General features: G+C 41.4%; 1 protein-coding gene across 1 annotated transcript in view; it reads right to left on the bottom strand.

The window, feature by feature from the left end:
• The window catches only part of RCAN2 (regulator of calcineurin 2), an 84,814-nt gene extending 74,093 nt beyond the window's left edge, over window positions 1-10,721 (bottom strand). Inside the window, exons 1-2 of the mRNA XM_059843041.1 lie at window positions 10,650-10,721; window positions 2,695-2,921 (exon numbers count right to left, since the gene is read on the bottom strand). Coding sequence (XP_059699024.1) covers window positions 2,695-2,919 — 225 coding nt within the window. The 5' untranslated portion in view covers window positions 2,920-2,921; window positions 10,650-10,721. The remainder of the gene's footprint in view (window positions 1-2,694; window positions 2,922-10,649) is intronic.
• Between the last annotated feature and the right edge of the window lie 11,258 nt (window positions 10,722-21,979).

Below are 21,979 nucleotides of genomic sequence, written 5' to 3'. Positions count from 1 at the left end.
TTGTGACACAGGACTCAGAACAAACCAAATCAGCTTATCCCCAGCACAGGTGTACGTGCTGCCAGTAGCTGCTGCAAGTCCACATTCCAGCACAATCTGGAATTCACCCTGTATCTGATACAAAGGAGTTAAATGCCTTCCAATTAAAACCTGTCTTTAGTGAGTGCATTGCTTAGATATCAGTGTGTTAGAAGTTTGAACTTGACATTTCAGCCCCTTGGGCACCTTAGATAATGCAACTTTAGAACTGACAGGGTTACTTCTTTACTTTAATGCTGTTCCATGCTAAAGCCACTCAGAACTTTCCACACCAAATCAAACCAGCCATTTACAATGAGGGCCTTCTCTGGCTTCTTTTACTAGCTAACTTGTAACTTCCAATCATACCTTTACTTTACTCCTAAAAGTGCAGGTCAAGAGTAAAAGTCAAAAATACATTACAAAAAGCTTTACTTTCTGCAGAATGAACACCACAACTAAACAATTTTAGATATAACCATTACTGCAGTACATACTTTTTAGAAGCTTCATGTACCATTACATATACTTTGGGTCAATATATAATTGAAGATATGATTGTTAGCACCATTTATGAATAGTGGTCATGTGAGATTTTAAAATTTAGCTTAGCAACTTGACAATATTTTTATTTTGAATTCATGTGTGCTCTTATCTTGCAGCAACAGTTATTAATAGAAAGGATTATGGATATTAATCAACTGGGAACACAAGAACATGTTCTACAGGAATAATAAAAACCATCATCAACTCCCCAGGTTCTTGTATTTAATGAGAAATCTGAAGGTAATCCCATCTTGTTAAATAGAGACTTAGAGGAGTAACCACTTACCTGCAAACAGAGCTTCAACCCACAGCAGGCACAGGGCATTCACAGACCTGCACGTGGCACAGAACATCCACCTCCACAACCCAGCTGCTATTCTTAAGACACATCCTTAAGTCCTGCAAGTCTTTGGGGATTGCTATCCCACATACTTACATAATCACCCATGCCATTTTCTAACTAAGCCATCAGCTAAATACCAGAATGCAGCTCTCAAAAGGGAAAGCTCAGGAGCAAGTGGGGATAGAATCTCTGCAGGGTAAACAGAGAGATTCTCTACTTCCAGGTGGGCTTCTATTTTCTCCCTTTAAAACTGGGCTTTCAGACCCCTTCAACTTTAGTCACATTCATTACCAGATGGTAAGAAAATTCTGGAAAATGGCAGAATGTAAATGCAAGATGCTTATTAGCGAAAGGCCTGTTAAATAAAATAGGAAACTGTTTTTCAAAATTGCAATTTAGAGTGCAGAATTTGTAAGATATAAATGCCCATTTTAAAGCTTATATTGCAGCAGTAATCCATATTACTCAAACATACAAGACATTATTACAGAAGACAAAAATGCCCAAAAAAACAAAACCCAAATAATTCCACTTGTACAGCCTCACCAGACATCACTTTCAGCACCTTTAACAGGGAGCCTGCATCCTTAGAAATCTTGTTTTATTCCTCTTTTATTTGGAAATCCCCCCACTAAAAAGTCGTTGTCCATTCTGGCTAGCTCTGGTCCCAGTGATTTTGTAGTTGTTTTCTGGGTACTTCAGACAGTTTCAGGCAAAATCCACTGTACCACTGCCAGCTTGTTTCTGAATTGAAAATCCTGAACAGGACACTCAAGTACAACAATTAGCTCAGACTCATTTCATGAGACAATAAAGTCCCAAGCTATCAGTTTTATATTCTTGAAGTCTCAGTCAGAAATAGTACTAGACTAAGAAACAGGAACTGAACAACAAGAGATGATTTTTTGTTATTATTATTATTATCTAAAGACCATGTTGTTCTCAACATTATTTTAGATTAATTGCAGAGTTCAAAACATTTTCATGAAGTTTCTCATGTGTTTTTATCTAGAAAATCTGAAGTGAATGACAGTGAGAACACAGTATTACTGTACTGATAATTTAAAACATGCCAGACCTTATCTCTCTTCTCTACAAGTACATGAAAGGAGGATGGAGTGAAGCAGGTGGTCGTCTCTTATCCAAATTAGCAATCAGTAAGACATAAGGAAAAGGTCTCAAGGCATGCCAGGGGAGGTTTAGCTTGGATATTAGGAAAAAATTATCCACCAAAAGGGTTGTCAAGCATTGGAACAGGCTGCCCAGAGAAGGGGTTGAGTCACCAGCCCTAGAGGGGTTTAAAAGAAGTGTACATGTGGCACTTGGGGACACAGTTTAGTGTGACTTGCAGTGCTGGGCTAATGGTTGGACTCAATCTTAAAGGTCTTTGCCAACCTAAGGATTCTCTAATTCTGGGAGAAAATACAGAAAGGCAGCCTCCCATCTCAGTGATCTGTGATCAGCAAGCAGGAGCAGCAATCACATGTTTGACTTTGCTATTCCCACCATCCCTGCAGCCAATGTTGCCATGAAGACACAAACCTCCATTTCACTATTCTGCAAATCTCAACAAAAAAACCATTTTTTTGTTGACCTCAGCTGACAAAAAGGCTTTTAAGCTCTTGAAATAAATGTCAAAGCAGAATGCTGCTGTCACCTTAGAAAGAAGTCATATTTGTAATCAAGTTTCTTTGCATGAAACAGATGAAACTGTTTCACTGACAGCAATAAACAGATATAAAGCATAGGTTTCTCTTACAGGGAAAATTTGGAAACAGACACTGTACCTTACTGTCCTCATCCTCAAACACAGACTGGTGAACATTACAGGCGAAGAGAGAATTTGGGAGATCGTTGAAATCAATTATTTCATTAAAATCTTCCTCTGCAAAACATCTCTTCAGGCCATTGTCTCCATTGATAGAGTAGAGTAGGAACTGTCCTCCATCCTCCGGGATGCAGCCATACTGGCCAAGGCCCCGCATTCCAAAGAAGTAAGAATCTCCCCTCATTCCTGGCAGCACAGAGAAAATAACATCACACAGTTACACAAGGAATTTAAATGTTCCACACCCACAAGGTAACCCTGAGATTCTTAAGTCTGGGGGCTCTGTTTGTACATAGTAAATTTCACACAGTTCCAAGGCAACAATCGGCCTCTGACACAGGGCACTGAGACCAGTCTCACCAAGATTCAAACAGGGGCTTTAGCTTCATTTATTAGCACAGAAAAGGCCTAAACATGCCAGTACAAGCTTCTGAACACAAGCAGAAGAGACATTACTTAAGGGCCCCTTGCCCTATGAGAAAACACTGTGCTGTATTTGGGTTTAAAAGAAACATGTTTGTTACTGGGAAGGCTGTTGGTGCTTTTGAGTCCACAGGCAGCTTTGGAAGCATAATGATCAGGGTAAGAAGAACTTTGAAAATAAGTTTGAAATTTAAACCAGGCTTCAAGAAAAAAAAAAAAAAAAAAAAAAAGACCATTATGGAAAGGAGCATGAACACAGCATCATCAAAAACCAGTACAACCAAGACATATCTCTGCTACACAAAACACAGCCAATTTTGTTTTACAGTTTAAGTACAGAACTTACGCTGGTTTTCAAAGCCCATTAGCAATTTCTTTGCATCTTAATCACACTAGGTAGCAAATAACATAGTATAGCATAGCAAATAACATAAAATTACATAGCAAGTTAAGGGAAGAGCAGACTCAAGATGACTTTCAGCACTTTTAGGAAAGTCCTGCTGATTTTGGAGCCTTTATCCCAAATGCATCAGTAGAGAAAGGTAATTTTAAGGCACACAAAATGATGGGCACACATAATGAGCCCATACATTAAATGGTATCACTACGGTTGTTATGAGAGAAAACTTCATGCCAGCCAAGGGGAGTAAGTTAAGGTTCAATTAATGATCAGTGTGTTAATTAGTATTTAATCAGGTATGTAGCAGTCCTTAGTAGACATCAACTTATTGCATCTAGAGAGCCCCAGTAAGTTAACTAGAAGTTTACTGGATAATAATCTATTCCCTTTTATTTGTTTCTTTCAATAACAATATGCAATCATTAGCTGCTTTTCCTCCAAACACAAGCATTTAGAGTTACATAAACTCAGTGTGCTCATCTGTTCTGCTCTGCCCTTGCTCTCTTGCATACTTGCTATTCTCTATAAATAGCTGTAAATATTAGCTCAAACACACTATATAGAACTGCTGTCCAAAATAAAACCATATGGGTTTATTACACTTAATCTCAGTAAAGCTAAATTATGGAGCTAATTTGCCATGGCTGTGCCTTTCATATAACCTCTGCTCTGAAATGAGATTTGGATGATGACAGAGCACATCATTCCATAACATAATGTTATGGAAATATCAGTAATTGTTATTGCTGGAGTCTCAGGGCTAATGACAGAAGTTCTCAAGTACACAAGCTGAAGCCATGCTCAAAAGTACTGTGTTAACCTGAGGACAGGTTTTCAGGCTGTCAAATACACACTTTGCTTTCAGCAGCTCAGTCCAATACTAGCACAACTACCTCCAACTAATTTCAGTTTAGAAATTAAATTCTGATTGGAAAGAGGAAGCCTGAACAAATGGCAGAAGAGATGGCTACAAGTACACATTAGTGTAGGCGAGCTCACCCTCACAGCAACATTGCCTCTGGTATTTGAACCAACTCACTTAAGCTTTGTGTTACTGCACATTTCATGGTAAACACATCCAGGGAAATACTGGAAAGAATTCCTCATAGCAGCCAGAAACTTCACATCAGAATGCAGTATTTTCTCTAGCAAAAACCTTTAATAAATCATCTCCTCCAAAAACAATCATCTCTAAGCATGTTTGTCATCATGTCTAGCTTGTGTCATTAGGTTTATGGACATGAACCTCAAGCCCAGTGTTACAAAACACAATTTACCTGGCAGAGCAGATTTGTGCCAGGCTGTGGGAAGAATTTCATTCACAGCAGGCAAACAACGTGCAGCCAGGGAAGACATTGACCATCTGAGAGTTACACTGGACTTGCTAAAGTTGTAGGAATCTGGATTATAATGATAAAGCTAACAAGTTTCATACCTCCTTTCCCAAAGCATAAGGTTAATTGTGCAGAGAAGCAAAGAATCTCAATTAAGAAAGAAGTCAGAAGTCTACAGGCTTCCTCACAAAACAGTTGTTTATTTTTCTCTCCTGGGAGAGCCATATTATAAGTACTACATAGGAAAGCTTTTAAGTTAGGAATTCAGCAAAACCACTGTGACAACAAAACAGAACAGGATTTTAAGTTACAACCATGAAGCTCAGGTTTTTAACCAATAACGAAATGAACATATGCTGCAGCAGCCAGAATGAGAAATTAATAAATATTTACATCATGTGACAGTAGTCGTGCTCTTCTATAGCTCTTGGATAGGAAAAGCTTGATTCTTTTTTTTCCCAGCCAATTATTGAGACATTTTTGCCCAGTGGGACTTGGGTATTGGCCAAGTCTTTTTAAGAAAGTCACTGTCTCACAAGGTTTTGGCCAGCTTTTCTCCCAGACTTGCAGGTAGGTGTCTGTGCCTTCAGAGCATCTTTTACTCTTAAGATGCACCCAGAGCTCTGATTAGTGTTCCCTCCACTAGTAAGTTAACTTATACCTGATTCCTAAGTCCTCTGCCCAATTTATGATGGGATGGTTAAGAATACCTGTATGGAGTAACTGTTGTTTCACAGGTTATCCTTTACCATGCACTGCACCTTAAAAAGCACAGCACCAAAGTTAAAACAGAAACCTCACTAAGAAAATGTTCCCCCACATGTTCACATACATGTTCCCCAAGAGAAATAAACTGCCTATGAGCCTGAGCTCAATGAGAATCAGAGGGGACAAACATACTTGAGTCAACATTTGTTAGCAGACTTCAATCAGAAGTTACCCATAGGCATAAGATGGAAAACTTACATTTTTCCATATTATGAATAATGTTACACATACAAAAATTTACATATATATATATATATATATGTAAAAAATCACAACTAAATATCCTTTTTTATGTCTGTCAAACCTGAAGGCTCAGCTGTCATGTTGTTGGTAGTGTTTTGTTTTGTGGCTTCTTTGAAATTATTTAGCCACTTCAGGCAGTCCTCTGATTTAAAAAAAATATTCTCTTTCCAATTATTCAGCTAATTTAGAATAAAAGAATTTACATTTCAAATCCCTTAAAACAATTAACTCTAAGTCATGTATCATCCATGAACTGGATTTCAATATAAAATAAGCCCAATTAAAAGTAATCTTTTATGTTACAATAATACAATCACTGGATCACATTCCCATTTATGTTAAAGCTCCTTTCCACAGCTTCTGACAAAATTAGTTAATTCCATCCCCTTAGGATCCTTTTTATATTAAAAAAAAAAAACCAGCCAAAAAAACCTCACATAACAGTAAACTGTGCTTACCTTCCTTTTAAAATGCAATGAATTCAAATCTATTTATGCATTTGCTTCTCCCCTCCCAAATCAAATTTTTACAACTACTTGAGATACCAGAAGTTGCCAAACAGAATTTCAAAAAAATAGGCAATGCCATGAAAAAAAAAAAATAATTATACACTAATATAGGCACTAGTCAGACCCAATATTGATGCCAAATTATCCCAAATCTTACCTGTGATCATGACAGCAAACTCTGTCAGGATTGTTCCCCTAAAAAGTCTGAGACACTGAGGCAGAGTCAAACCTGAGGCAAACAACTTCATGGAACCTCCAGCTAAAGCTGAGCACTTGCCAAATCCATTTATTCCCTTTAGTTAAAGCACACCTGAATGTTATCTGTGTTACTTCTGAATTTGGTGTAAGGTTTGGACCCTCAACTTTAATACATCCCACAGAATGAGAACCTCTAGAGTGCTGCAGTTTTAACCCTTAGAGAACCACAGCAGCCACTTCCCTCCCAGACCCTACACATCACTTCACTCTGACATAGGTTTCTTTTAAATTTCTTCTCCCATGGTCCAAGTGTGCAAAGGTTTCTAATTTGGGATGGCTCCAAACACAATGCAAACACCTTCCCACTGGCACAGATCAGGTCATGTCAGTGCTCAGCACTAGAGATGCTGTGACCAAAATCTCTGTAGAGATTCCAAGTGGGAGCTCTGTCTTCATTCTGTTACCTCACTATTTTTAGACACAGTACACCTCTAATTAAAATTAACAGAGGCCAGCAGAAAATTATATTCACTGGAAAACAGCAGTAGCTCACTGAAGTTTCTCTTTGAAAAATTACACTTATTTGTATAAAACTGAAAGGGTAAATATGTATATTTTCTCATGAAGTCAGATCCCTGCAGAGCCAAAATTTTTAGCAGAAATTGTATTGAATTAAGACAATTTGAGGACATGAAGTGTCTGAATGGACCAATGCCTTCTATATCACTGGGCATTTACAGATTTATCCACTCTTTTTATGGAAACTAACACAGCATTTCCTTGGTGAACATTTCCCTGTCTTTAGAGTTTTTAAAAAGAATCCCTGAGGGACATTAAGAAACAGGCACATATCTCTTGAAATCACTAGGAAACTTTACTTTTTTTTATTAAACACTGCTTGCCATGACAAACAACATGACTAAAAATAGAATAAAGCAAACAAAACGTTACAAATAGAAGCTTTAAATATAATCACTATAAACTAGAAGTATTATTGAGTCCTGAGTGCAAACCTGGAAACCGTAATCTGCAGGAATTAAGAAAATTTGGAGAAAAAAATAAAGCAAGAAAAGTTGCGGTTACTTTTGTAGAAGGGTCCAGGAGAAGCATAGGGATTCCATGTTGGCTCCTACTGAAAAAAAAAAAAGCCCCAAAAAAGCAATTTTTACCATAATTCAAAGGCAGAGGAGAGGTAGGAAGGGGGAAAGCAAACCCAGTGAATAAGATTTTACTGAAAGAATAATTTTTTACTTAAAATATTCACTGACTTTACAGTAGCATAGCTACCAATTTCAGTGGTGTCAGCATAGGGCTGCATCTCCTGCTGAATCCAACTGACCCAACACTGAAGGCTCTGGCAGAAAGCACAAATGTATCAGGGAAGGTCACAGAGTAACTTACTGGAATTTCATTCCACTCTGCACAATGAACACTGGATATGAGCTTTATTTTTAATAGTGCTAATTCTTCACTGTGGAAAGCTCCTATAGACTTAAATAGAGGCTTTTTACTTAATTAGAAAGAGCAGAACCAGACCTCACATGACAGGATTAATGAACCTTTGCAGCCTCAAAAGCAACAAGGACTACAGTGACCCCCTCCCACAGCCTTCACCCTGATCTCCCAACTGGGCAAATTCCCTTACAGGAATCAAAATTATCAGTACAGGGAAGTCCACTCACATCTGCACTCCAGCTTGGTTAGCACCACACAAAAATAGTGCCAATATCCACTTTTCCTCTTACAAAAGTGGCAGATATGAGGAAGAGGATTTTATTTCTTTTTTTTTTTCTAAATGCTAACTGGTGCAAATCCCAAATGTTCTAATCCTTTCCATTGACATTCTAGCCGCATTAAATTTAGCTGAGACTTGGGAACTATTTTTGGAAGCTTTTAACATCCAAAGGGACTATTCAGTTTTATTCCTCTAAAGCAGGACTGGTCAGCTCAAGCAGTCCAAGACATGCACATCAAACTAAAGGTTCAGCTGTGCCTCCCATGCCAGGGCTGTATCCTGAGACCACAAAGGGACTCTGGCATGGCCATGCTGAGCATCTGCATCTCCAGCACTGCAGAAAACAATCCAGGAGGCACTGGTGAACCCAACCAAGACAAAATTCCAGTGCCACTGCACAAAAGGAAGGTGATACTTTGGAGCAGCCAGTGCCAGGTGTGAAGATTCCCTGTGCTGTTCTTAAAGTCAAGAAGCTGAGCTTCAATCAGTTGGGCACTATGGTAACCATGGCAACATTAAAGTATTCAAAGAACCATTAAAAAAAAAAAACCAAACAAAAAAAAAAACCTTCCCCAAACACAAAGAAACCAGAACAAGCCTCCTGATCACCTTCACTTGGCCTCTATGCTAATCTATTTAAAGCAAGCCCGTTTCATAAGGGGCACACAGCATTAGAGCGTCACCGGCCTTCAGCCAGAGCTGTCACCTCACACAGGGGTCAGTGGAACACTCGTTCAGCAGCCCTCCAGCTTGGAACCTGAAATTCAGAACTGTGCCCCAAATCTCACCCAGAGCTATCTGCAGCAGGAGCCATTCACAGGGCTTAACTCCTAGAAAACACTCAGGGCACAATGATGACTTGGAATAACATTTCAAAGTTTCCTCCTCTAAAAGGATTTCCTGCTAGCACAATCAAGTAATTTATAATTTATTTAATTAATTACTCCAATGCAATGACAAACATTTTCAACACAAAGAATGACAAACCAAGCTACTGAATCTGAACACAAACAACAATACTTGGAAGGGGACAGACAAACTGAATCACACACCTGACAACTTCTTGGAAGTTTAAGGAGGATAGGACAGATCCTGCTGTGAAAGGTACCAAAGACAGTTAACAGAGATGATCATCTACAGAAAATCTCCTTCTGTCCTTATTTACTGAGATGTGTTAGCAGTTTTCTGTAATGTTTGACATTCTCACAGTATTCACATCCTCCATCTGTACAAGGATGATGGGCAACCATATCATTTGGCTTCACTGCAAGATAAATGCAGCAGTTTCTCTGCACTAATAATGTATTTTCATAGAACAGGAGTTTTCCTTTTCATCAGGGTAGCCACTCTAACTAGCTAAAAGACCAAACCATTTCCAAGGGCAAAACTTGAAAGCCAAAGACAGAAGCTGGTGTAAGCCTGATTAAACTACAACTCTCATTTATATGATTTCTTTCAGCTGTATAAACTTACTATATTGTTTTATGAACCTTGATTAAACTCCAAACTCAAGAAATAAAGGAACACAATATTTTATAGAGGTACAAAAGAATATAGGAGAGGTGAGGGGGGGAAAGAAACCAAACTAGCAAGTTTGGAGAGCTATCTATTACATAAGCATTAAATTATATTGGCTTGGGATCACAGAATCACAGAATGGTTTGGGTTGGAAGGGATATTAAAAACCATCTCGTTCCAACCCCCTGCCATGGGCAGGAAAACCTTCCACTATCCCAGGTTGCTCCAAGCCCCATGGAAGCTGGCCTTGGACACTTCCAGGGATGGGGTATTCACATTTTCTCTAGGCAACCTCTGCCAGTGCCTTCACCGGCCTCACAGTAAAGAACTTATTCCTAGTATCTAATCTAAACCAACCTTCCTTCACTTCAAAGCCATTCCCCCTCGGCTACAGCAGCCAAGTTTAAAGCATCCCGAGAAAAGCCTCTCTAAGGGCTCCCGGCGAAGCCCTGCCCGGAGCTGCCCGAGCGCTGTCCGGGTCCGCATCGCTGCGACCCCGACCTGCTCCCAGCACGGCCGCAAACCCCCTTCCCACTTCCCCATGCCTCCTCACAAGCTCCTCGGCATCCCACCGGGGGAGACACCGGTCCCGGCCCCAGTCCCTCCCGAGGGGCGGCAGTGGGCTGGCCGCGCATCCCCCGCGCCCCGAGAGCCGCGGGGGAAAGGAGCCCCGAGGGCAGCGCGGCGCCGGGGCAGGACCGCGGGGCGGTTGCATAACCCAGGTCTGCCGGACAGCGCTGCGGCCCCGGCGGGGAAGGACCCCTGGGGAGGCGGCCGTGCCCTTACCTGCGGCTCGCTTGCTCGCCCTTCCCTTCCCTGCCCGCCCGGAGTCCGCCTCACTCCGCACCCAACGCTCCCTCAGAGCGCCCCGCGCCCGCCCGCGCCGCGCCCGCCAAGGTGGAGGACGGGGCGGCCCAATCAGCAACGCCTCCGACTAAACAGGCAAGAGGTGCCACCAATGAGAACGCGAAGAGAGTGCTGGTCCCGCCTCCCGCATCCAGGGCCACGCCCCCAGCTCCCACGGCCACCCTCCGGGAATCGGTGACCAGCGGGGCCCGTGAGGGGACGGGGCACAGAGGAGAGGGCACGGGGATGTACGGGGACAGATGAGTGGGGCCAGGCGATCTGGGCAGGGGATGTGTGGGGACAAGGGATGACCGAGGACAAGTGGCAGGTGTGTAGGGACAGGCGGGAGGGACACAGGGCAGTGAGGAGACACAGGTGGGCCCGGGCGGGAGCTCCTGACACCCGAGCGCACAGGGAGCAGTAGGAACCAGGCCGTGTTTGTGTTCTCGTGGCAAAGCTGCTCTCCCTCAAGGTGTCCGTGCCCCCACTCTGAGGGTGAGGGGGATTGGGTGAAATTAGGTGGGGTGGGATGGGATGGATTAGGGTAGGGGAGAGGTGGGATAAGATGGGATGGGGTAGGGACGTACAGGATGGGTTGGAATGGGAGTGAAGAGGGGTGGGATGGGTGAAGTAAGGTAGGTTAGGGAAGAGGTGGTGAGGAATGGCATGGAATGGAATGGAATGGAATGGAATGGAATGGAATGGAATGGAATGGAATGGAATGGAATGGAAGTGAGGAGAGACAGGGTAGGAGAGAGGGAATAGGATAGAATAGGAGTGAGAAGAGGTGATGGGATGGGGTAGGGGAGAGGTGGGGTGGGATGGACATCCTCACAGTGCCAGAGCACCTCGCCATGGTTTTTGTGACAACTCCTCAGACCCTCCTGTGGTGCTGTTGCAGGGTTCTTAATTACTCTGGAGGATGGAATTCCCAAGACCATTTCCCCGTCTGACCACCAACACCTAAACTGTCCTTTGGAGTGAGCTCCATCTGGGACAGAGCCAGATCTTCAGGCTAACAGGTGAATCAGGGGTATCTCCCCACTACAGATGATGCCAGACCAGAAGAAGTATTTGTAGGGCTCTAAAGGAAAGTCACGTTTACAATAGAAAAAGGCTGATGCTGGTCATGATTTTAAAAAGAAGAGAAAGCCCTCAGATGCCCCCAAGGCATGTTTTATTAAAAGAAGGGCTATTTTCTCTCTTCCAGCTGCACATCTGAGCCTAACACTGATTTGCTGTGGTCTCTTCTCTTTGGAATGTAATACAAAGGGATTTAATCAATAGGGTGCTACAGAAACGTAAATAGCTTTTTGTAAAGATGGCTTTGAAAATCTATAGAATGTAATGAAGAACTAGAAGACTCCCATGTAATTATTAAGTACCCTATAAAAATCTATGTAAGGAATAATTCTCCATTAGTTAAAAGATATATAAAAAGATGCATGCCATTTATAGCAGCACTTTCCAATAATAGCAGAAAATAAATAGTGTGAAAAATGAAATCAATAGTGTATCCCACCTCATCTCTGCAGACAGCAAAGAGCAATGCACTGGAGATTGCTGTACTTGCAACAGAGGAGTTTCTTCCTGGTCCCTTAACTAAGGATTGACTTATGCCTTGATACCTTTCAGGGTTTCTGCTTCAGTTCTACTTTTATTTTTAAATGTATCATAGGTAACTTTTAATAATAATTATTATTTTCATTGATTTGTCCTTGTGTCTAAAATATTGATCCCTGACCATGATCTTACTGCTTTAGGCATTATGCAGAACAGTAAGCAAGCTATGGAACCACATATGTCACTATATAAACTAATTAGGTTTTAAATCAAATTATCTGCTTGTTGGGTTTTGTTTTGGGAATTAAACCTGGTAGGATATTTTCCTTTATCTCCATTTATGTGTGTTCCCTTTGCATGATGTGTTATTTTAATATTCTGAGTTGGAAGAGCAACCACTGGGCTTTTTCTGTCCTGTGTTTTATGCTGTACAATTTCCTTGTGTCCTCTTATCTCCGTCCTCTTAACTGTATCTTGTGTCTCAATTTTTATTAATTTTCATATTGGGAAGGATATTTCCATTGTGATGAAGCTGCCCTAGCATGTGTTTTCCTTGTGGTAAAATAGGAATCTCTGCAGTTTTGAAAGAAAGTTAACCAACCCATGCTCAGGAAAAATCAGGAAAGCCAAGGTCAGCCCTTTGGGTTTATATGCATCTGGGCACTATTGCTGAGATAAGGGGAAAAAACTCTAAATTCCACTGATTGCAGTGAAATGTCCTTCAAAGCAGATAATTGTAAGAATGGTAGCAATTGCAGGATTTTAATGTCCCCTGTTATAAGTATCAAAGATTTCTACTAGGAAAGGTCACACAATAATATATTATTTAGACATGGAAAATAGGTATTGCAAAAATAATAAGAGCAATTGAGAGAAGGTCCTTTGTGGAGTCCCACCCTTCACCCCAGGCCATGCACCCTGTGCCTCTTAAAGGCTGTGGCCATCTTCCCACAGCCCAAGCAGTTGCAGAGTGCCAGAACCTGGAGGAAGCTGTAATTCTGGAAAGGATACCAAAGGAGGTGATAAAACAGCTGCTACTTGCAGGATCCACAAGCAGTGCTGTGAGCTCATCCCACAGAACTGAGTGGGAGTTGTTACTGATATCCCAGAGCACAGGCTTAGCCTGTCTCCTCCAAATCCTGAGCTGCTCATTATCTTCAGTCTGCACCTGCTTCCCATCTCCAGATTTAATCTTTAAGCAAAAGTGGCCTCTCAAGTGTGCTGAAGCAGACACTGAGAATTTCAACACAACTGAAACACTGTAACCAAAAGATTTTGCCCCCGACAATGTAACCTTGATTTCTGATCAGCAAAATACAAACTAAGTCCTGCAGCCTTTGCAGACGTTCTGGTGATAAATTTCCCTTTTTTAGAAGAAACAAGTAAGTAATGCCTGAAAATCTGTAGATGCTGAAGAAATCAATGCTTCATCTTTCACATTTCTGCTTCCTAGGATAATCTCAAATTCTTTGGCCAGATATGGATTATGATTTCTTGCTAATAGCTGAGTCTGGAGATAAGAATGGATAAAGCAAGTAAAATTAATGTTGACTCTGTCAGCATTATAATCTCAATTGTTTCTGTTATTTTTTTAGAACATAAAAAACACAGTTGGATCCATCTAGCTTTGTCTTTTGTCTCCAGCAGCCAAGACTGGATGCTTAGTAAATCAGTGTAAAAATAGGCTCTATGTTCTCTTCTTTACCTTATAATATTCCAGCAACTAAGGAGATAGGGATTTCTGGAAGTCATGGTTGAATACAAGTTACTCCACTTAGTAGCTACCTGTGGTCCTGTTCTCTAGGAGTTTTTTACTCTTTTTGAACCCATTTGTGGTTTTGCTTTCCACAATGTGCTGTGACAGGATAGTTCTTCACTGTGTAAAAACAATTTCAAGTCTTATCCCTGTTTAAGTGTTCCTTTGTTATAGAGGCAGTAAATTTATTGTTTATACCTTCTCACCATCATCATAGGACAAGGTGGATTGACTTAAGATGAAGGAAGAGGGCAGGTTTAGATTAGATATTAGGAAGAAATTCTTCCCTGTGAAGCTGTAGAAGCCTTGGCACAGGTTGCTCAGAGAAGCTTGTAGATTCTCCATCCCTGGAAGTGTTCAAGGCCACACTGGAGCAACCTGGTCTATTGGAAGGTGTCCCTGCCCATGGCAGGGGTTGGAACAAGATGATCTTACAGGTTCCTTCCAAACTATTCTGTGATTACTTTCTAGCCTTTAATTGGATTTTCCTTCAGCTCTCCTTTTTAAATTTTATGTGGTTTTCTCTGTTTTCACTGGGAGACTTTATCACCATCCTCTCTAGCCAATCTAATTTTACAAGAAAACACTACTTTGAAACTTTGATTCTGCTAAAATGACTGTTGAGTTTTGCTCGGTCTGGAATAGACAAGAGCTATCTAGCCAAGGGAGTTTGAATAACTGGGCATCTGGGCTAAAGAGTCCTATGACACTGGGCATCTCCTCATCATCTAAGGGGGAAGCTCCTGATTTTTAACATTCAGTTTCCGTTTTTGATCACTTCCTAGCCCCACACTGACATTTCCAGAGGGCTCTCCACTTCTGTCTCCAGATCTCCTGCAGTGCTGGAACCAGTGTCTGTGTGTGTGTGGTTGGGGTTATTTTTCCCCCGTGCATTGCTTTGCACTTATCACTGCTGAACTTCATCTGCTGGTTTATCACCCAGTCACTCAGGGCAGTGAGAAAACATTGCCTCAACACCTCTCCAGTGTCTGTGTGTGCTCAGCAACTGCAGAGCAGCTTAGCTGCAACATATTGCAGAGAAAAGCAAAAATGTGCAAAGCGAACACTCTCTCTTCTTGCTTTTTATCTACAGAGCATTTTACATCATTCTGGGTACAGGAATAATAATTGCACAAATGAAAAATTCCTGCTGGAGAGGAGGCTATCCTCTACCTGCTGTAAAATTTCAGTGCCTGTAGTGCCCTTGTACACGTTACTCAATGAGCAAGTTGATCATGGAGAAGATCTGTTTCCTTTGGGGGCTTGGATATGTAGGGAAGCATGTGCTCCAGCTGGGATGTCTGTTCTCTCCAAATCTGGTACAGGGGGTTCAGGCAAGTGTAGAGCCTTAGAGAGATCTTCCAGCAGCTAAAGGGGCTGCAAGAAAGCTGGAGACGGACTTTTATTAGGGGCATGGAGTGGTAGAACAAGGAGAACGACCTTAAGCTGAAGGAAGGCAGGCTTAATTTAAGTCTTGGGAAGAAATTTTTCCCTATGAGGGTGGTGAGGCCCTGGCACAGATTGCCCAGAGAAGCTGTGGATGCCTCATCCCTGGAAGTGCTCAAGTTCGGGTTGGATGGGGCTTGGAACAATGTTGTCTAGTGGAAGATGTCCCTGCCCATGGCAGGGGAGGGAATGGGATGATCCTTAAGGTCCCTTCCAACCCAAACCAGCCTGTGGTTCCATAAGAACCTGTGACACTGCTCTGGAACTCCTGAGCTCCCACCTTTGCCGTGGGACATCCCCTGCATTTTGGCTCTGTTGCTCCCTAAATCTCCTCTCTGGCATATCCCTGTTGTTTCTGGGCACCTTCAGGAGCAGACAGAGGTCAGACAAGGAGCTTGTGTCTTTTAAGGCAACCAGAACAGGAACAAAGAATCTTTCCATTTAACATCTACTTCAGAGAGTGAGAGCTGTTGGGAAAAAAAAAAAAAAAAAAGGGCTTTTTGATTTCACATTGCAAAAATTCCCGATCTAACATGAAGTCCCACAAAACAGAACTTTACTATCTTATAGCTAACCCTCTGCTTTAAAGATAACAAAAATGGCACGTCCCCATTTCTGTTGAAGGAATATTTTTAACCAAGAGATGTTTTTTCAGCTTAGATGCATGATAGATCAAGGGGAAAAACAGGTTTCATTGACTTTTAAAACAACCTCCATTTCAAGGAAGAAAAACAAACCTTTTCTTCTGTAACAAACAACATCCTTACAGTACAAATGCAACTCTCAGATCTGAAATACTATGGCCAGATGCAAATTGTCACATTTGAATGAGAATGCTGAAATAGAAGGGTTTAATTTTGTTCCTTGTTTCTTTAAAATTTCTTTTAAAACTCCTTATGTCCTTTTCCAAGTGCTCTCAGCAGAGTCCTGGACTGTTTATTTTATAATTGGTTCATTGAGGTCAAGGCCTGTACAAGCTACTGTGGAAATTCAAAAGCAATCTTGGAGGTGTAGCCACAATTCAAGAGCATGACTGATGATGTCAGCCCAAATTCCTCAGAAATAAACTGTGGTTTGCTGCCATGCGTTAACAAGCAGAAACACTTGGTTTCTAGGATTTACTCAGTCAAACTACAGGAAGCTGAAACATCTGGCTTGTCAAAATGGTCACAAGGTTACAGAGGCAATGACAAAGATGTCAGTAAATTCAATCCAGGAAATTAGCACAGTTTAACCACAACATAAGTTTAGTTTCTAAACACACTGTCTTACCTTGCTGATGCACTGATTTCTATCTCTTCTAGATTTTAATTCTCCATGAATGAAACTCCATGTATTTTCAGGAAGTGCTAAACATCATGATGGTTTTTCATAAGCAATTCTTACCCCCTCTCCTGCTATTTCTTACATCTGTGATGAGAATTATTAGAAGTGACTTGCCCATTTTGACCCAAATGGAAATAAAAAAATGCAATGAGCCATAGCAATGTGACCTCAAGCCAAACGCTTCCAACTCATGTACCTAAATATAGACACCTAAATAAATGGCCTGGTTTTCAGGAGCACTGTGTGACTCTCAGAGTTGTAGGTGCTCTTAAAAATCAAGATGCTTATTTAGGTATCCAAATGCAGACTGAGCTTATGAATATATTATTTAATTTGCTTCAGAATGTAAATAAACAACTAAGAAAAAAAACAAAAAAAGCAACTAGAAGTTTTATTTTTATATGTGCTAATTAGAAGGCCACAGAGTGTAATTCACTGCAAGACACAATTTACTCCTCTAAAGCAAATATTGTGCTAATTAATGTTTATTCATTGTTGAGAAGTAGAATTTAGGAGCCCTAGTTCTGAAGCAGTGCTAGACAGGTTTGATGGAGAAGGCCACTGTATGAGACTTATTTCCTTTTTATTAATCTATATCCCTAATTATGCAGATTGACACAGGAAGGCTTTCCAAAATGTCATTTTAAGGAGTTTTGTTTATATTGAAAGATCATTTTAAAAAATTTGAATGTTTCGGTCTCCTTAAGTGTGATCCATAATTTTCAGGCTTCTTGTGTTTTTCTTTCTTCTCTGAAATTTTGATTCATTATTCTGGCACTTTTAAGTGACTACTGAAGGCATAATTGGAGTATCATAGGAAGCAGAAGGCTGTGTTATTAGTCAGCGTGACATCACATACACATCCAGTTAATGGAAAATAAGCATCTCAAGCAGGTAAGTAACAATTGAGACTCTATTTTTGAGCCTGAATTGTGCCTAGAAGTGAAAAATTAACTTTTCAACACTTCTACTAAGACATAGTTTGCTTACACACTTCATCTTTGTGTATGCTTGTATTTATATCATTGCTATTATATATTTTAGCATTGATTTTCTAGAGATCACATCAGTGACTGACAGTGGATGATGCCAGTGCCCCTGTCCTGCCAGCCCTTGTGCAAGGGGAGCACTGGGGATGGCAAAATGGAAACGGTCTTGGTGACACAGATATTTTTGGGCAGTCACAACTTCCACAGCACTGAGTCACTGCGGCAGAGCAACCTCTAAGGAGAGTCCTCCTTCCACATCAGCCAGAGGGAAGGCTCTGCCCCCTCCTCCTGCACTCCCAGCAGTGTGACACAGCTCCAGAAGGGATAGCCAGTCCATTCAGGAGTTATCTCCTACTGAGGCACTGATCTGCCAGGCTTACCCTTGCAGTGTTGCACTCCAACTTGAAGCTTTTCAGGCATTTGGCAGCCTGGATGTCTTAAAAAACCAGAAGGAAAATGTAAGCTGAGTTTACAGCTGAGCTGGGAGGGGGAAAAAGAGCACTATTGAAGTTCCTAGGGAGGATAGAAACTGTAAATGGAAGAGAAAAATGAAAGATGAAGCAGGGCCTCTAGACTGATTGTCCCCTTTGACTGCTCCAGGGCCACCTTGGGGAGCAGTCTGCTGTGCCATGAATGTCCTGTTCAGCCAGCCCACTAAGACATCCAGTGGCATGTCACATTCCCAGGCTGTGACATCCAGTGGCATGGCACCTTCCCAGGCTGTGAGAGCTCAGAGCCCAGCAGGCAGGACAGCCCCAGCTTCCAGCTCCTTTGCCCAGCTTCCCCCTTTGACCCCTGTACAAAGATGCCAATGCTGGAACATCTCTGTGTGGAGGGATAAATGTTCCTTCCCAGGGTGTGGCAGCTCAGGGTAGATGTGATTGCAACAAATCACCTGGATTTGTCCTGGTGAATGTGTAGAGAATTCATTTCCTACAGACCCACATGCCTGAATGTACAAACTGTGCGTGTGCCCAAAACCTCTGAAACAGGCTGCAAGGCCAGAATCTGCTGGAAAAATTTAGCTGGATATATTGATTAATACCCAAAGGACAGAATAAAACTATCTCCTGCTGATTGAGGCCTCTTTATTATTTTAAGGAACAACTAGATCATTGTGATGAAACTGGCTTTTAACAAAGTGGTGCTTGATTTTACTTCATGGTAAGCAAAGACCAGTTGCCAGGTTTTCAGATAGTAAAACTTTCCTTGGTTTATTTTCTCAGAAAAAGGAACTCCAAACCTCAGCTTTAATGCCTGAAAACGCCCTAGTAATTATCCCCTCTTTATCTGCATATTATTCCAGCTCTATAAACAAGCTTAAAATAGTAAATTGTAATATTAAGATTTGGGCAGAAGAGCATCAAAGGCAGTATCTTCAGCTCTAGTGAATTACTTTAAGAGCAGAACTCTTTGAGTATCTCAAGCTGCTTATCTATTTTAACCTGGGAATCACATTCATGGGGCCATGGCCTGATACTGGAATCCACTTGATTTTCTTCTGGTGTCAAGCAAACAGAAGGACACAATGCCTTTCTGAGCATTGATGGTCTCCAGAATAAAGGTCAGATAAAAGCCAGTGCCTTGAAACTGCCTGTGCATCTCTGTTAGCAGTTACAAAGACCAACACTATGAACCCAGTTCGTTTAATTCACATGAGCCAAGTCTGGCTATAATTGAGACCTTTGAGGGGAAGGTGTGACAGAGTCCCATCTTCAGCTTGGATCCTGCTTTACTAATGCAAGACCCCACAGCAAGAGTAGATTGGACATGCAGTGCTGAAGGACCACATCCACAGAGCCTCTCTTGGCTCTTATTTGGGTCAGATCTTCACAGAACTCACTGGTAATTGCCTCTGAGCAAGGACACTGGAAAAAGGCAATGCCTAAGTATGCTCTGTAAAGAACATGATCCTCCTTAGGTTTAGATTTCTCTGCCGAGCTGTGGTTACATGATCTGAGAAATGCACTGAGAAAAAGATGTTTTCTGCCTTTCTGGACTACCTAGAAGTTGCTTTATGGAAGCAGAATGCCCATATAGATAATTTAGATCTTCATATTCTCCTGGTTTATGTTTTGCAGATTCCTGAAAAGTAATGAGGTTGCCTTTTCCTCCTCTCTTCACCCCAGGAATGCGCACACTCCAGAGCAAGCTTCTGTTTTGAAAAAATGGTCAATTTTGTTGTCAGGACTATTCATATAGAAATGTCATTTCAGTGCTTGGTAAAACAATTCCATTTCCTCATCTGCAGTTCTACCTCATACCAGGTAGGAAGCTGCTCATTTTCATTTCAGTCCACTGCAAAATGGCACGGCAAACTCCAAAGGACCATCCACTATTGGAGAGCTCTGATCTCTCTCAAATTTATCAGGAGCTGTTTGCAATCCCAGCCAGGGCTGTTACAGTGCTATTGATGAGAGATGTAGGATCTCCTCTCCAGCACTGAAGTTCTTATTTTTGTAACCAAAATCCATATTGGGGCCTTCAAGCAAAGTATCCCATGTGACAATCATTTGCACATTTGCCATCACTCTATCCTCACTTGCCTTTTTCAAAGCTGGAAAGATGGTGTATGGTGTCTCTAGAGCAGGAAGAGTGCAGCTAGGAATGGTAGAGTATAGATGTAGTTCCTACTCACAGGCAGCTGCTACTCAGCCTTCTAGACAATGCTCCCCCATTTGGGTTGGTTTTATGAAAGAAAGTTGTCTTTTCACTCAACAAGAAATATGTCCATAGTCTTAAATGCCAAGGTTTGCATTAAAAACAAAGTATTTCTGAAGGTGTTTTATCATCCTCTTAAAAACTGTGAATTAAGAGATTTAAAATGTTTTTCCTGAGTGTTTTGACTGTAACTCTACAAGTAGTGTAATTTACCAGTAGCACACATCAGGAAGACATGTAGCTCATCCAAAGCCTTCCAGACAGTAATTGCTATCAATAACCAGGCAGGAGTGCTCTGATGAGTGGGAGCAACAGCTTTTAAGCCATACAGACTTTGCAGCAGTAGGTAATTGTCATTATTACCCCAGAGTGAGGAAAACAGGGATGAAGTGATTCACCCAAAGAGCACTGTGAGTCAATAGGGGAGCTGGGAATAGAGTGCAGAATTCCCTGCATTATCCATTGGAGGCCTCAGATAATATCATTTCATAAATGCTCTATCTTTGTAAAGACTTCAGTGCTATAATTATCTTCCCAGGACTCTCATGGAAACAAGATATTTATAACCCCATTAAGCCTTTCCTGGTAATTTTATGATCAAAGTGAAAAACCCAAATAATGCTGTGCCAATCAGTTGCATGTCCAATGTCATCCAGAATGGCCACATGATGAAAGCCTCTCCTTGGCTGTTGCAATTAAGTGCTTGCTATCTTCTGACTGCCTTTCCTGTGTCCAATTCCCCTTCTACCACATGGTGGACAGGGAGTATTTTTTTGCAGTATGATGAGCCATGCATTTAGAATGTACCAAATAACTGGGAAAGATGCTTGTTGCCAATAAAGCCTACTGGTTTGGGCTATAAATGCTTCCTAAAATCCTTTCATGTGTGCCAGGTTCACCTAAAATGAGCAAAGCCATCTCAGTATTTCCACTAACCTTTGTATGTCCTTAAAATTGCAATGCAGATGCCAAGACTAACTGTAAACAACAGGTTAGAGACTGAGGCTTTTGGACCCTGGTTCAGCAAAGCATTTAAGCCTGTGCTTAAATCAAAATCCATTCTTATTCCCCAGATCCATTTTAAGTGTTTGTTTAAGACAAAATGCATGCTTAAGTTGAGTTTTGCTTGGCAAAGTGCCTAAGCCCAGCACAGAGCAAAGGCCTTAAAATTAATTTGTTTTTGAGGGAAAGTCATTATTTTTAGCCCATCTCTCAATGGCCACAGCACTATCTTTTAGTCCCCAGACAGCTATTTTGAGGAGGTGTATGTGCTAAGCTGAAACTTCTGGGTTCTGTGACAATCAGTGGCACAGAAAAGAGAAAGACCACTTGAAATACTTGGCTTGAGAGGGGCCTTTGGGGAGGCCCATTAGAGGGAAGAATGAAAGAAGTTGTGATTATTCTGGGGGTGGCTGCTGATACTGTGGGTGATCTTTTCACTGGGCTGACTGGAAAAGATTCACTTACAGGAGGTCAACAATTTTAACTCAAAATGTTTTCAAGAGTTTTATATTTCCACAGGAAATTTA

This window comes from Haemorhous mexicanus, chromosome 3, assembly GCF_027477595.1.
Source record: "Haemorhous mexicanus isolate bHaeMex1 chromosome 3, bHaeMex1.pri, whole genome shotgun sequence".
Lineage (NCBI taxonomy): Eukaryota > Metazoa > Chordata > Aves > Passeriformes > Fringillidae > Haemorhous > Haemorhous mexicanus.
Note: the sequence above shows the minus strand (reverse complement) of the source record. Positions and strands in the feature narration are given on the sequence as shown.